Genomic DNA, 15338 nt, shown 5'->3' on the forward strand with positions numbered 1-15338 from the left:
GATATGACAAAATTCGGTCAGTTGGTTATAGGTCCACCCGGTGCAGGTAAAACTACATACGTTGATGGTTTATCGCAGTTCTTGCCAGCTATACAACGTCCTATTACGTCTATAAACTTGGATCCAGCAGCTGATGAGCCACCATACAAACCAGATATCGATATACGAGATCTAGTCAGTGTTACAGATATTATGGAAGAACATCATCTTGGTCCAAATGGTGCGATGCTGTTCGCATTCGAATACATTGATATCAACTTTGATTGGCTTGAGGAGAAGATCGAGGAGTCTGAGAATGAATATTTGGTATTTGATATGCCAGGGCAAGTTGAGCTTACCACCGGTCACTCTTCCCTTATCAATATTCTCGAGAAGTTGAAGAAGAAGTTGGATTGTAGGGTAAGGCGGCTTTTAAACGCGTGGATAATGGTGTTAATTCATACAATAGCTTACTGTCGTACATCTCACTGACGCCCAGAGTGTCGCTGATCCAAGTCGGTACATTGCAGTATGTTTACTCTCTCTGAGAACAATGTTGGCTTTGGAGCAGCCGCAGATCAACGTGTTGTCTAAAATAGACACTCTCCCACGCTTTGGCGACCTGCGTGAGTATCCTTAAATAAATTGGAGTTATTCTTATACTATTTAACAGCCTTCAATCTGGATTATTACACTGAAGTACAAGATTTGGATTACATTTGTGACTATTTGAACACCCAGCGGCATACTTCTCGGTTAGAGGGGCTTAATAGGGCTATCTGTGAAATGATAGAGGATTTTGGCCTGGTTTCCTTCGAGACATTGGCGGTTGAGGTCTGTAATTAACTGAATAAAAACAATGCTAACAATACAAAAGGACAAACTCAGCATGTCAAAACTTGTCAGACTGACAGACAGAGCTTGTGGTTATGTATTCCAAGGTGAAATGGCAGAACAAGATAGTGCATTGTCTTTGTTTACGTCTGTAATGGGGAACCTTCCTTCAGAACTCGACATGGATGTTCAAGAAAGATGGCTAGATGCTAGAGAAGATTATGACGAGTTTGAAAACCAACTGTGGAAGGAAGAGGGAGAAGCTGTCGCAGAAAGTGAAACCAAGCGCCGACAACAACCACAGAGGGAGGAACAACAAGGTCAGACCCTCAGACCGACCGTAAATACCTACAGTGGTTCCCAAAAGCCAATTATTGAGAGCACAAAGAAAAACTGAAGCATTTAAAAACCTAGAAACCCTGCATGTTTATGTACATCTATATTCTTCTATTTATTAATAATCAGCATTGTTAAAACGTCTGGTTGAGGAATTCATAGATGGTGAAAATCATCGCTGACGATGGAGCACTCCTGGCGATAGTGACACCCATACCTGCATACAAACCAGCGAGACCCCTGCTCCTGTAGATCTCCATACCAGTCTGGAAGAACCTTTTCTTTACTACCTGACCACCGAGTTCGTCCGATGTCTGCAAAGCTGACTTAACGCTATCAGCTGGGAAGCAAATGACGTTGTAAGAGACACCCGCGATGGCACCGGAAGTGACAAGCTGCCACGTTTTAAGTTGTGATTTATCAGTCGAGCCATTAGGAAGGAAAGACCTGCTAAGGAACTCGTAGGCTCCGAACCAGGCGACACTGCCACCAGCTTCTCTGATAAAGGTACCGGTCTGGCCTAACCATAAACCAGAGGCACCACGTGTCTTAAGGGTGTCGAGGAAGAGACTAACTGCACCTGGTACTTTTGTCTTAGCCGGATGAGGTGACTGAGCCGAAGCCATATGTGACAACATTTGCACTTGCATTCTACATTTGATGAATTCGATAGGCGTAAGGACAAAAGATGTCACACCGCCAGCTACACCGCCCGCTATACCGAGCTGACCGAGGCTGAGACTTTCGCCAGACTTGATAGCGGACATACTCCTAATAACGTCCTGAGCTTGATTATATACAACAAAAAGTGTAGCATTCTCCACCATCGAACCTATTACAGGCATAGAGAGACCCTTTAGGTAGCGTCAGGTTTGTTGCTACAATCTTCTCCGAATGCACCCACTCTGTATAAACCAAGGAATCCTTCACCTGCGAGCGTCTGCTTGAAGCAATCTATCGGTCCTAGGAACCTTGCCGGCCTGTCCAGCGGCTGCGATTGCAAACGTACTTTTATCAGATCGAATGGATGCTCGAATACTTTGGCGATCATACCGGCTGTCTATGAGAGAATGAATATAAAAATATAAAATATAGATCACGGACACTACCAAATGCTATATCCCTCAACGCACTCGCGCTACCAGCTTCACTCGACACCATTCTCTCGAACGTTTAGGTCGAACTGTGGATAAATGCTCAGAAGATGTAAACTAGGAATAAATAGTACGACTAGTATAAGATATATGTCTAGATTCAGATGGCGTTGGCGTTCGGCAGATAACGAGGATGTCAGCGTAAAGAATGCGCCTTTATGGCCACAAAGTTATGAAAGAACGTCGTCTACTCTCCTAGAGAGGGGTATGTGGGGACGAACAAACAATGAAATATACCTGAGGTGTTAGTATAGACACTCTATATCGAACGCTATCTGATTCCCTTAGGTACGGTGATAGACGCCAAAGGGAACGTCAAGACTGTCTCTGGCAAATTTAGGAAGAGCGATTTATGCGCTGAACACTCGCTTAACGTCCGTACCTTCTTTAATGCAGCCACAGGAGCTGACGAAATCATAGCCTAGAGATTTACGCAAAGTTGATTCACGTATACCCAATATAGTTCCAACGATCCTAGCACGTAAGGAAGCATTCCTTGTGAGTACACAGTCACTCTTTAGGTGGCTACCTAACGCGATCAGATAAACATTCTCCATGTTCGGGCTTTGGTTAAGAGTGATGCAGTACTATTATTCGATCCAATAGGCAGCGTTGATACGCGTTTACAGAGTGTTTTTCTATACAACCTTGAACACAATCTCCGGGATGTACGTTCAGCAATGCCTTACGAATTTCGCGCATTGGAGAGCATTCTATTGAGTATATCAGCTGCTCTCGAATCAGAAATGGACATAACAACTCGCTTGGTATCTGATTTACTACTTGACTTAGAAGACGACATAGAGCGCGAGAAGTTGAAAAATTTACTTCACTACTCACGCAAATTATCCGGTTTGCGCAATAGAGCAACGCTCGTACATGAGGCTATAGAAGAAGTTCTGAAAAATGACGAAGATCTCGCATCGATGTATTTAACGGACAAGAAAGCCGGCCAACCACGACAAGAGCATGATCATGACGAGCTTGAGATGCTTCTCGAAAGTGCCTCCAAGCAGATTGAGGAGATTGTCACTGAAGCAGACGCCCTGGACGCTAATGTGACAAGCACTCAGGAAATTGTCGAGTTGATTCTAGACAGTAACAGAAATGCGCTTCTCGCACTAGATTTAAAAGTTTCAATAGCGACACTTGGAATTGGCGCAGGTACTCTTTTTGCGGGATTGTTCGGCATGAATTTGCAATCACACCTCGAAGAAAACCCTTACGCGTTCTATAGCGTTTCTGCATTCACAGCTATTCTCTCAGCAGGTGTCACCTTCGCTTGTTTAAGACGTTTGGCCAGGATCAGACGGATAAAGCTCGGTATGAAATCCCCAGACAGCAATTATATGAAAAAACATATTAACATCGATAGAGGAAGCATATGGAAACGATTGTATAGCCATGGATGGCCTATACTTAAGTAATAATAATTTAATGCATTATGAGTTCTTACAGACTTTCTTCTGGTTGATATTCACGTGGTGGTCTACTCCATTTGATTTGGTCGTAGACAAATGCCCATTTTTGAGTTAAAATCTCATAGATACTTTCTTTATCTATGGTGCTTCCTTCTTCTATGACAATACTAGCAGCTTCATGAGACTGATTGCTTTCATTATTCACTACACTCTCCCTGCGCAATGATAAACCTGGCGTTATCTCGACCTCGGCAGAATGAATGATAAGATGCTGTTCGAGATGCCACTCTAGGCCTCTTTCATCCATCAGACTTAGAGGTGGCATCCTATTGGTAGCCTCTACATCTTTTAGCCAGCTTCCCAATGAGTGATCAAGACCGTGATAGGTGTCAAGCTTGTGATGTTTACTTATACGAGCGTCGGTTGGACATCCAGGTAAAACAAGACCCTCTTGAGTCACACTGTGAAGTGATTGCGTTAACCTGGCATGACCGTCCATTGTCTGACTGAGGAGGCTGATAAATGACAGCTTTTCTCCGTTTTCTCCTATTAACGAATATACGAGACGCAACTCAGGGCTCTCGCCTTTGTTTGCGATCTTGAGTGCTGCTGGGTTAACGGATGGGATAAACCGTGGAGTGGGCAATGCAGATGTGTCAATTTCGGTCTTTGCCACGTAATTTTCTTCCTGTTGGTATAGATAATGACCCAATCTAACAAAAATAAGTAACTGTAGATCTTATTAAATGAGCACTCACTCGATTTCAACAACATCGTCACTGGAATTACTCAACAAATTAGTAGCCTCAAAGAGGCGCTCTTGCGGTATATCAATGCGCTCGTGACCATCTGCAAAGTCTTTGAGGGCACCTAGGCGATAAGGCGTAGAAAAGAAATCCCAGGGACGTTCGTCACGAAAATCGTAAGGCAAGATTGTAAGGGGAGCATCTGGGGCAACCACAACTGGAGAATTACCAGCAGTATGACTCAAATGAAGACTAAGAAGACGTCTAGCAACCTCAATATCATGTTCCGTTTGTGCATAAACCTTAACAAAGCCTTTGTCACGTCCTTGAGGATCAACATAGGCATTACTTATCCTGGATACACCTAGTAAGACCGCGCGTGGGATCTGTGCCGCATTTTGTGCTTGAATATCAACAACTTTCACATCTTCTATGAAACGCTGCAAGAAGGCCTTGGCACCGTCAACACCTTCATGTGTACCAGTGATAGATAATGCCAATTTTGGAGCCCGCCTTATACCAACTTTCACACCGAACTTGGGTGAGAGAAGCTGCTGGTGTCCTTGGCCATCCTGGCCTAAAAGGAGAAATAGAGCGTGATCAGGTAATGACAATATAGCACTTGATTCTTTCTTCCTTGCAAGATCAACCATCCTTTGCTTCTTTATGTAGCTTTCTGAATGTACACCCCAGCGTGCTAGTAATGAATCGACCAGATTGTGTTTCGTTGTTTTGGACGGACTACGCATGGATAACTCACGTATCAAATGCCGTAATTGCGCCTTCGTGAATGCGCCATCGACTCTTTTGTATAGACTGTGATAAAGTTGAGTTTTGTCAGCATCCTCGATAGGAATTTGTTGAGGTTTGAGAACTTCTAAATCTTCTATTGTTGGTTGTGCATAATGTGAGGCTCTATTAATGATAGTTTCTAATGTAGACTGCCTGCGTATGCAGATCCTACTCATTATATGATGACGGTAGGTGGTTAGAGTGTTTTTCTATAATATTTAATCATAATTATCAAACATATATATTATCTATCTTAGTGTATACAACGTTTTTGTTTATCGACGTAATCTCGAAAGGGAGGCTTCAGAGATATATGAGGCAAGACAAAGATGGATAGTTTGCATTACGCAGACCATGTATAATGTTTCAAAATCTACAATATCTTCCTTTGTATACCCTCAGGAAAAGATTTTCACATATGCTAAGAATATAAACAAAAAGGGTATCTCAACGATCGCAAAATGTCCTGATAAAATATTCGAAATATAATATTCTACTATCTATGAAATATTTTAAAAAAAATTCGATTTTTGATTTCGGAGTTCTGACTAGCGCTCGCGATCTTTATCTGATCAGTCGATAAAACGCTCAACGGGGCGATAAAAAGAATGTCAGCGATCAAAGCAGCTCCAAAGAAGGAGATAACTGGTAAGTTTATGTCATTCTACATACTCCTATTAACATTTTTATCAGGAAAGATATATGTCCAGCCATCCAAGAATTGGGAGATTCCTGCCCGGCCTAAACCGGGTAGAAAACCGATAGAGCAGGATCCACCGAATGTGAGCGTTTAAGTTATGATCTAGACGCTTTCTAACATAAACATCAGCGCAAGAGTCAGAATAGGGTCGCACAGAGAGCCTTCCGAGAGCGCAAGCAGGAATACGTCCAGGAGTTAGAACAACGTTTAGCAGCCTATGAGGCTAACGCGATAGAACGTAACGTGGCTCTTCAGCAAGTATCACAGAAACTTAAGCAGGAGAATGACGCGCTTAAGGATGAGAATGTTGTACTTAAGAAACGCCTACAGCGTTATGAAGATGGTAGCAGTATAGCCAGTGGTAGTTCACACGACACGAGCGCGACCCAGCGGGCTATAAAGCGTAAATATCGGGATATGTACGAATCTCCAAATGAGATTCCACAGCCAGAAATCGCACCATCACCAATAAAACTGCAGAATATACTCCAAGTTGACCAACTCAAGGTTGATGATGAGCTTGATCGCTTTTTCAGCTGTGGTTTCTGTTCTGAAGAGACGCCTTGTGTTTGTCGGCAAGTGACTACCCAAGAGAGCGCGCCGCCGGCCGCAAGTATATTGGACAATCCTCCAGCATATCAACCTGCACAGCCACTCAGGAAGAAGCGCACATCCGGCAAGAAGCTTTTCCAAGTTCAGACGGAATGCAGTGGCGACCCCGATAACTGTATGGCCTGTCAGCAAGATGACAGTCTGGCATGTCGGGATGACAAGCCTGGACGAGCCTTCTTTGAGGCACTCCAAGGGAGCGTCTGTACTGAGGGTAGCCCATCCCAGAAATGTCAGGGATGTCCAACACATACACCACCGGGCGCTGGAATGGAAGTTGATGAGAATGGTCAAAGCATACCGGCTTCAGATGCCTGGCGCAGGCTTAAATCTCATCCAAATATCGGATTGGCTGATCTCGCCTTGCTCGCAGACCTCGTGGCTAGTAGGACGAGTTGCACTGGTGCAGAATTGCATCAGCAGGTTGAAAAGGTTCTCGAGAATGTTCCTCCAGAAGCCGAAGTCAAAGTCGATCTCGCAAGGCTGCAACAACAGGAGTCAAATCCACAACCATCATCGCTTCAAAGACCATCTGGACAGGCTAGACGTAATAGCACGTCCTTGCAGTTACCTCAGCTCGTTCCTCAAGAACAGCTCGTCAGTAACAGTAAACGCCGCAGATTGCTCGTCGAAATGGGTGCAGTTCGTGATGCACTTGACGTACTAGATCGGTTTAGCGCCCCACCTATTTAAAGTTCCTCTGTAAAAATATCACGCTTGTCTTCTGATTGTAAAACATAGATAATTATATTCGTAACTGATTATATACTGCTTCATAACGACCTGTCATGAAGTCGGGTGTGTAGCCGTTAGCAATACGTGCCAAACCTATTCCTATGACTGCGATATTGACAGTTACTGCATGTTTGACCTTCTTGCGTTTGACCATCAAGCCAACCAATCCGTGGTATATAACTAAAGCAGTAAGTGAAGTGTATCCGATGATGCTGAATAAAGGACGCGTTGTGAGAGCATGGCCTACATAATGAGCGTAGGATAGCTCAGAAGGTGACAATGACCGTATCGGTTTCACATCCATAGCGGGTATGACGCGATGTATGAGTGTATGTCCAAATAAGAGGGGTATGAGCACCCATCCAGTTTTGTTTTGCGCACTAACGCGTTTGCTTGTTCCCCTTTTCATACGTTTGTAAATACTAGAAATGATGTGGACAGATAATGAACCTCCAATACATGCGTACTCTATGTAAGGTTGGTGATAAAGCGTGCGACCTATCATCTACCGCGTCTATCGGTAAATACTCTATCAGCTTGCTTATTTACTCACTACTACATCATCTACGACGTTTGGGCCTAACAGAGCACCTGCATGGGGTGCGCATAAATGAAGAACTACAAAACCACCGAATGCAATACCGGAATACTTCTGTATTCTGTCGACAACCCGTGAAGACATTAATTACGTGAATGTAATTGGTCGAGGGGTTCATGGAAACAGAGGAACTAAATGCATAATTTTAGATATATATTTTTAACACAATTGCGAATTACTCCTTCTTGTTAGATTTCTTATCGTTCTTATCGTTCAAATTCAACCAGAGAACGGAGAAGATAAGGAAGCCTGCAATAGTGCTGAACACACCAGTGTAATATGGCCAAGCATGTGAGAGGAAGCGTGGATGTCTGTCGTGTTGAATAGGTGCAACAGTTGTACGCATTTCTTTGTGTATATATGAAAATCTATAATAGTGATGTTAGAGAAGTGTACACGAGTGAATCAACTACTCACCCTTTCTTCTTGTAGTCGATAACGAATTTGAAGATACCGTGCTTATCTGGTACACGGAAAGTGTATTTATAAACCATTGAACGACCATCTTTAGTTGTGTAAGAAGGCTTAAGTGTTGCCCTAATGTATGGATCAAGCATTGTGAATTCGAGCTGTAAGTCATCCGTGATAAATGGTTTATCATCTACAGACAACGCGACTTCGAAATTCGCCTCATCATTGTAGTAATACTCCGCTGTTTCATTTTCACCGGTTCTATAATGTGTAATATCAGTGACCTGTACATTGTTTAATTTATTGAATGTCCAGTCAATAAGGTTTTTAACGAATTGACGATTGCAAACATCTTCATCATTGATGTAGTCATTACTAAATAGATCTAAGGAGGAAGACCAGACGATTCTGGAGTTTTTCGTTGTTTGTAATGCAGATATGATATTACGGTTAAGTGTACCTGGTGGTGACTGCAAAAGTGTCCAGCTGAGTGGGTTCTTGGATGTAAAGCTATGTGAGTTGCTAGAGAGTAAGACTGGTTTGCTGCCGCACTCTGGAGTATTTATTGAGAGTGTCTTATCACCGTCAAAGGTGGTTACTGGTGTTTTATCTATCCCGATACTGAATTGTTTTGCTAATATACTGAGTTGGTTGTCGTCCACGCTGTCACTGGCTACTAGTAAGTTACCTCCGTCTTCTAAATGGTCGACTAGCTCAAATGGGGGAATATTAGCTAGTGTGTTTGATAGTAAGAGTATATTTTCATACGTGGATATAAGTTGAGTATCTCTGACATGGCTAACATCGATATCGTAATCTAATACATCTACCAAGTTATTAAAACTATCTAAACCATCGTGTACAATTAATAGTTTTGATTTTGCTAGTGTATAACTGAATAAAGATAATAGAACAGCAAAGTACATCATAGTTTACAATCAAAAGAGAGATAAGTGGTCTGGTTGTGTATATTTTTTTATTTTTAAGTCTTTCGGTATATTGTTCATATTAGTTAGAAATTCCTTATAATTGTCGTCTTTGATACCGGTATTTTGTATATCTTCCAAGCGGTCTAAGAGGTTATCGTAGTGTTCTAACCTACTGACTAACCTATACAATACCATTTCCATTGATTTTACTTGCGATATCAATGTCGCGTACTCTTCTACCTTATCTGGATCTGCATTATCGTCTGGCCATTCATTTGGTAGCTGGTTCGTGAAGTTAAACTTCCTAAAGTCTACTGATATCGTATGTCCTCTCAGTTCGTCTTCTCTTTCCTTCTCTCTCCTCAATTTCATCCTCTCCAACTCGACTAATTGCTCGACGACTGCTGATTTTGATTGCTCATTGAAGTGTAACTCTATCAACTTCTGTCTATTTAGATTTACTGATCTATTTATCGCTTTAACCACATTCGTCGAGAGTACAGACCCCGCAGGTGGCTTATCTCTAACTGTATATGGTCTTTTTATATATCTAATCTGTGCGTCTACGAATTCACGCGTATATTTTTCAAAATTATCCATTTTTTATTTTTAACCTTTTTCGTTCATGGATTTTCTATCCTAACGTGCCATTTACGAAATTCGAAAGTTATTAGCGCACGACCATCATGATACCACCGAATAGATTATCACCTAAACCTAAGCAATCCTTACCAAAGAGACCGTTATCTTCACCAAAGTTATTCCGTTTAAACAAGAAATCACGTTTATCGCTACATGACGAGTTAGAACAAGAAGACACGCGTAGTTTCAATTTAGCTTCATCAGATGATGATTTACCAGCTTCTGCCTACTTTCATAAGGGTAAAAAACGCGTCGGATATGGCTTATTCGACGATGAGGACATCTCAGAAGATAAGCATGATTACGATCACTCAATCAACCAACCATCAACATCTACTTCCAAGTACGCTAATAGCATTCCTCAAGAAGATGACTCCGATAATATTTTCAATGCTCGTTCAACCCACAGACCAAAGAGAGGTCTCAGGAGGCTACAATCTTCTTCACCTGAACCTGAACATTTAACATATAGTTTGTGAGTAGTCGCTTTAATTCATTATGCCGATCTAACGTTATCAGCCGTGGCGCAAAATGCGCTTTCCCAAATCCATACAAGGACATCCCACCATCAGTTAAACGCTTATCTAAATTAGATCCTTCACATGTTGATTTCTTACCAACGCCAAATCCGAAACCTAAACTTCTATTTGCGGATGCTCACCGTGAATCACAAGCGAAGGCGCAGGCCGCAGATGAGAAAGCAGCGAAAGAGAAGCGTAAATCTATGATTGAACAACCAGAAAATGATGATGAACTTGAAGAATATCAATTGGATGATACAGAGACTGTGACGTCAAAGAAACGCTCTGCAACAAGTCAGCAACCACCAGTCACACCACGTCCTCATAAATTATTGAATCCAACACACACAGACTTACTAGCCTCAGCCAAGAAAAGCAATAGGAGGGCACCTCAATTTGGTAACTCATTGTTGAGATAACCGAATAATCAACGATATTGTATGTAAGAATTATGTATATGTTACATTAAAGTTATGCTCGTCTTGGTGGTCCTTGACCTGGTCCATTCTTGAATCCATCCCAGAATGCACCGACACCCTCTACCAACATATCAACACCTTGTTGTATGATCGCATTTGGTGTATTTTCCGTATGTGACATTCTACGGGGCTGCATATTAGCATTTAATGGTGAGGGAGTTCTATTGTGCGCTGTAGGTGCCTGCACCAGCGTCTGTTGGTCATCACTATTGTTATCCTTGCTATTTCTCCTATTGCTGTTAGCGTTAGCAGCAGCCGTGATCCTCCGCCAATCCATCCGTAATTTCCTGAGCTCTTTCTCGTGTAAGTCGAGCTCATATCTAAGATCGTTGACAACAGACTCTTTGTGAGCTATATTGGCTAATAAAGGAGCGTGTCTGATAGTTGTAAGTTAAAGTACATCATAAATTGGATGACATACTGATCAAATAGCGTCATCGGCGGTGTATGTTGTAAAGGTGTGCTGCTCTCGCTAGAGTAGCTATCCAAACTGGATGAATGTCTATTGTGTGCACGATAAGGGATGTATTCTGTACTTGGCTTGTATTTTCTTGGTGTAGCAATCGTACTTAGAGTACTGCTCCTCCTCACGCTACTTAATGAGCTTATCGATGAACCCGCTTCCGTACTCTCAGATCGCCGTCTATCGTTATCTTTTCCGTTGAGTAGAGAAAGCCTCTTTAATCTTCTGGTAGGTGGCTTACCAGGATTGTTATCTTCACTCCATTGCGTACTCGTTGGTAGAAATTCTATCGGATGATCCAGCACACTCATCGCTGTTCTTAATCAAGGACTACGAAATGAGAATAATAGATAATAGAATACTTTTAGCTACAACTAGTTTAACAACTTTGGCTTATGGCTGGGATATTTCCACTAAGCAGCGATTCACACAGGATGGTTTAATTGACGCTGGAGAACTAGGTTTAGACGGAATATCAGGTCGCGTATCTGCATTAGGAGATCTCAACGGTGATCAATAGTTAGTATATTCTATTATTTATTCCCTAATTAACAACCCTCAGTTTAGATATCCTCTCTGTCGATGCTGACCAGAAGACAATACGGTCGCATCTATGGAATCATGACAAATACACCTTTGAGAGTAATTCAACAGTTAGCGTTCCTTTTAAAATATCAACTTTAGTCGCTACAGATATCGACCACGATGGTAAACTCGATGTAATGGCTGTCGGTGAGGGGCGTACAACGACAGAGATACAACTTTATTTATTCCACGGTGATGGCAATGGCGGTTTTGAATCACCAGTACAACTTCCTAACATATCATACACCCAACCGACATTCTTCGATGCACAAGGTAGACTATCGAACGATTTCCTCGCTTATCGTTACGATGCGGGTACCAAAGATGATCAATTGTCTTTATACTCCAATACTCTCGATGATCGCGACCAGCCGTACGACATTATAGAACCCAATTTCGACACATCCACTGGCACACCTTGTAAGATGAGCCAGACACACAGCAATGCTTTCATAGACCTCAATGGAGACTGTCTCGCCGATCTCTTCCTCGTTTGTTCTGGACATGAACCAAGCTATCAAATATGGCTTAATAACCCAGCTAATGACAACTTTGTCTTACATTCTCAAAACTCACTTCCAAAAGGAACTGGTATGATTTCATTTGCAGATTTCGATAGAGATGGTACAATTGATATGATTTTTCCCACCTGTGAGTCAACTACACGGGATGGCTTAGGTAAAAGTTGCTCAATTAATGTCGTTTTCAATAAACAAATACCACTTTGCGTAGATTCACGTAGCTTTGAAGCATTGCTACATCCTTCACTAATCTCAGGCGGTGGAGGTGAATGTAGATCGCCTTCTGAACTTTGTGTAGCAGACGATAAATTTGAATATAACCAGGAAAAGAGGCTCAAAATTCCAATTGAACAGCTCACTCAAAATTCCAATTTGCGACTTAAGATGGTAGACCATTCACTCCAACCTGGTTTACCACTCAGTCTCAAAATCGGTGACTACAATTTAGATGGTTTTCCAGATATACTTTGCTTACTTTCAGATGGATCCACCACACGTGGTGCCATCCTCGATAATGTACTTGTCAACAAAACACGTAGTTTAACATTACGTGATGATTCCAAAACAACCATATTGAAGGACATCAAGGATGTAAGAGCAGCTAGTTGGATTGATATAGATGAAGATGGTAGCTTAGACATTATGCTCCAACGCTTGAACTCTGTAACATTTATCAAGAATAATATAGCGAATGACGCGTTTTTCATCAAGACATTAATGTTGAATGGCGCATGTGAAAATTGGTGCGACAGTCCAACAGCTGGGAGATACAAACCATTCGGTGTCAATGCAATAGGTGGTACATACAAATTCACAATACTCGATACGAATGGAAAACGAATGGCTGCCTCAATACCACAACTACCTAGTACAGCATTCGATGCGCTTTTAACCCCTTACAGTGTCATAGGACTAGGAAGGACTAACAATTACATCGAGAACCTTCATGTGGGAAGTACGTCCAAAAATGGAAGCTCGCAGCATATGAATTTTGAAGGTATTATACCAAATTCACAAGTAATCATCACACCAGCCTACTACAACCACGATTGGCATATAGAGATGTACTTGAAAACTAACAAATGGATCCCCTTCGTTACTGTCGTCGTAGCAGTCCTTTGCGTCCTCTTCGGCGCTGTCGTGTTTGGATTACACATACATGAGAAAAAGGAAGACGAGGCAGAGCGTCGAAAAGAAAGTCATCATATTAATTTCCAAGCTTTGTAAAAATATTGTATTACATAAATAAAGTTGCACAAAAGGAAAGTTTAACTAAAGCTTATACATTTCCACTACGTATTTCTTTAAGTGTTTTTTCTACTCTCGCCAATCCGGTTTCCTGCACGGATGGGTAGAGTGTGTGAGTGAGACGGAACATCCCAAGAACCCTATGGTGATAGCTCGTACCAGGGTTGAGAAGCACTTTGTTGGCAACTAAACGTGAAGAGAGTTCTTGAAGGCGTTTCTCATCACTATCGAGGATATCACCAGCTGCATTACGCGTTGGGAAGTATCCCCTGAGATCGATAAGGAAGAAGAATCCAGCGCATGCTTTCTCGTAGGGGATTCCTAAACGTTTACACCAATCCGTGGCGAAATTATAGGAATCAGACAATCGTCTTTGATTTTCAGGAATATACCAATCCATGAACTTTTCATCAGCGAGGAGTGTCCTCCAGAGTATATCTGACGGACTAGAAAGTTTCATTAGAATAGCACTAGTAGCGAGAGCACTAATGAGATCCCTATTATATTGCGAAATAAGTCCACCGACTCGTAAACCATTACTAGCGAAATCCTTGCTAGCACCTACTAAAATATGCACTCTTGAGGGGTCAACGCCATGTTCTTCCCAATTTATTGAAGCAGCACTGATGAACTCTGGTGGAGATGGTACATCTTTGCTCTTAAATGTCGACAAAGCATATATCTCATCGCAAATGAAGTGAATGTTATACTTCTGGGCGAATTTACCGTATGCAATCAATGTCTCGCGTGATATAATCCAACCTAGAGGATTCTGTGGTGAACTTACAAGTAAAGCCCTTATTTTTGTGCCTTTTTTCTCAGATTCGAGAAGTACTCTCTCGAAATCCTCCAATGCAGTTACCGATAGTGGGTCGACAGAGTCTCTGAATTGTACTTCAACTGGTACAACCTGGGATTGTGCAGTAAGATCAGCATCGAAACCATTGTAATATGGTGCTCCAATTAACATTCCTTCACCACGTTCACAGATATACCAACTAAGTTGTGAAATTACAGCTGACATACCGACGCCGACTACGATATCCCCACGTCTTATTGGTTTCACTGGAGAGAGTATACGGTTGAAGAAATCTGCCATAGCATTACCGAGTTCGATCGATGTACCCAAACTGTTTCCGTATGTTAAATCGAAGCCGCGTAGTTTGAAGTGTGTATTATAATACTAAATGGCCATAAACTATATAATTTGTAGACATTTAAGGAATACTCACTTCAATTAACCTATCTCTGTGTTAGATTACACGCTTCTCGATAAGAAAAACTCACTCATCTGCCATCAAACCTGATTCTGCTACACCGAGGTTTATGATACCCTCGGGATTTTTATCTGCGTCGTAGCTGGATAGCCTTTAGGTATAATACAACTATCAGTAAAATACCCACATATCCGCCATTAATTTCTCGAAAGCTCCCATCCTGCCTGCTACTCTATTGTAATTGTCCATACCTCTTTTAGACAATGGAACTTCCTGATCTCTACTCTCTACGACGTTTAATTTCTCATTTACGATAGTTTCCAATTCTTTTACTTCTCCCGACATTTCCTTTTAGATTGTTTTCCCAATAATCCACAATGACGGTACGATACAATAACCGGGTGATTAAAAAAATATA

General features: G+C 41.9%; 11 protein-coding genes across 11 annotated transcripts; 5 read left to right on the forward strand and 6 right to left on the reverse strand.

Annotated features, from left to right (window-relative positions):
• Positions 1-3: 3 nt before the first annotated feature.
• WALSEDRAFT_35919 (ATP-binding domain 1 family member B) lies at positions 4-1259 on the forward strand (the record flags this gene model as incomplete). The annotated part of the gene is made up of 4 exons (XM_006956730.1): positions 4-399; positions 449-605; positions 653-813; positions 857-1259. 4 exons carry the CDS (start codon positions 4-6, stop codon positions 1208-1210), a joined length of 1068 nt encoding a protein of 355 aa, XP_006956792.1. The 3' UTR covers positions 1211-1259.
• WALSEDRAFT_59602 (putative mitochondrial ornithine carrier protein AmcA/Ort1) lies at positions 1229-2534 on the reverse strand. The gene is made up of 3 exons (XM_006956731.1): positions 2254-2534; positions 2054-2209; positions 1229-2003 (listed from the first exon to the last, which is right to left on the reverse strand). The coding sequence occupies exons 1-3, from the start codon at positions 2308-2310 to the stop codon at positions 1284-1286; spliced, it is 933 nt and encodes a 310-aa protein (XP_006956793.1). The 5' UTR covers positions 2311-2534; the 3' UTR covers positions 1229-1283.
• WALSEDRAFT_15511 (cora-domain-containing protein) lies at positions 2394-3730 on the forward strand (the record flags this gene model as incomplete). Its single annotated transcript, XM_006956447.1, has 4 exons — positions 2394-2547; positions 2592-2677; positions 2724-2801; positions 2846-3730. 4 exons carry the CDS (start codon positions 2394-2396, stop codon positions 3728-3730), a joined length of 1203 nt encoding a protein of 400 aa, XP_006956509.1.
• WALSEDRAFT_56486 (hypothetical protein) lies at positions 2857-5438 on the reverse strand (the record flags this gene model as incomplete). Its single annotated transcript, XM_006956732.1, has 2 exons — positions 2857-4437; positions 4483-5438. 2 exons carry the CDS (start codon positions 5436-5438, stop codon positions 3756-3758), a joined length of 1638 nt encoding a protein of 545 aa, XP_006956794.1. The 3' UTR covers positions 2857-3755.
• A 421-nt stretch (positions 5439-5859) lies between these two features.
• Positions 5860-7811, forward strand: WALSEDRAFT_59603 (hypothetical protein). Its single transcript, XM_006956733.1, has 3 exons — positions 5860-5910; positions 5956-6044; positions 6092-7811. The coding sequence occupies exons 1-3, from the start codon at positions 5871-5873 to the stop codon at positions 7262-7264; spliced, it is 1302 nt and encodes a 433-aa protein (XP_006956795.1). The 5' UTR covers positions 5860-5870; the 3' UTR covers positions 7265-7811.
• On the reverse strand, positions 5919-8011 carry WALSEDRAFT_67673 (hypothetical protein). The gene is made up of 2 exons (XM_006956734.1): positions 7860-8011; positions 5919-7811 (listed from the first exon to the last, which is right to left on the reverse strand). Exons 1-2 carry the CDS (start codon positions 7986-7988, stop codon positions 7317-7319), a joined length of 624 nt encoding a protein of 207 aa, XP_006956796.1. The 5' UTR covers positions 7989-8011; the 3' UTR covers positions 5919-7316.
• Positions 8012-8019: 8 nt separating this feature from the next.
• Positions 8020-9246, reverse strand: WALSEDRAFT_43536 (Dolichyl-diphosphooligosaccharide-protein glycosyltransferase 48kDa subunit; the record flags this gene model as incomplete). Its single annotated transcript, XM_006956735.1, has 2 exons — positions 8020-8272; positions 8322-9246. Coding segments are annotated over 2 exons (1118 nt in total), but the record flags the coding sequence as incomplete, so codon positions are not given.
• Positions 9247-9930: 684 nt separating this feature from the next.
• On the forward strand, positions 9931-10854 carry WALSEDRAFT_67675 (hypothetical protein; the record flags this gene model as incomplete). Its single annotated transcript, XM_006956736.1, has 2 exons — positions 9931-10361; positions 10406-10854. 2 exons carry the CDS (start codon positions 9931-9933, stop codon positions 10824-10826), a joined length of 852 nt encoding a protein of 283 aa, XP_006956798.1. The 3' UTR covers positions 10827-10854.
• On the reverse strand, positions 10829-15263 carry WALSEDRAFT_59604 (PLP-dependent transferase). Its single transcript, XM_006956737.1, has 6 exons — positions 15108-15263; positions 14991-15062; positions 14936-14945; positions 11912-14886; positions 11308-11868; positions 10829-11263 (listed from the first exon to the last, which is right to left on the reverse strand). Exons 1-4 carry the CDS (start codon positions 15167-15169, stop codon positions 13735-13737), a joined length of 1296 nt encoding a protein of 431 aa, XP_006956799.1. The 5' UTR covers positions 15170-15263; the 3' UTR covers positions 10829-11263; positions 11308-11868; positions 11912-13734.
• WALSEDRAFT_31499 (hypothetical protein) lies at positions 10847-12462 on the reverse strand. Its single transcript, XM_006956738.1, has 3 exons — positions 11912-12462; positions 11308-11868; positions 10847-11263 (listed from the first exon to the last, which is right to left on the reverse strand). The coding sequence occupies exons 2-3, from the start codon at positions 11658-11660 to the stop codon at positions 10879-10881; spliced, it is 738 nt and encodes a 245-aa protein (XP_006956800.1). The 5' UTR covers positions 11661-11868; positions 11912-12462; the 3' UTR covers positions 10847-10878.
• On the forward strand, positions 11687-13682 carry WALSEDRAFT_15268 (hypothetical protein; the record flags this gene model as incomplete). The annotated part of the gene is made up of 2 exons (XM_006956437.1): positions 11687-11868; positions 11912-13682. The coding sequence occupies 2 exons, from the start codon at positions 11687-11689 to the stop codon at positions 13680-13682; spliced, it is 1953 nt and encodes a 650-aa protein (XP_006956499.1).
• Positions 15264-15338: the final 75 nt, after the last annotated feature.

The sequence above is a fragment of the Wallemia mellicola genome (assembly GCF_000263375.1).
Source record: "Wallemia mellicola CBS 633.66 unplaced genomic scaffold WALSEscaffold_3, whole genome shotgun sequence".
In the NCBI taxonomy this organism is placed as follows: domain Eukaryota; kingdom Fungi; phylum Basidiomycota; class Wallemiomycetes; order Wallemiales; family Wallemiaceae; genus Wallemia; species Wallemia mellicola.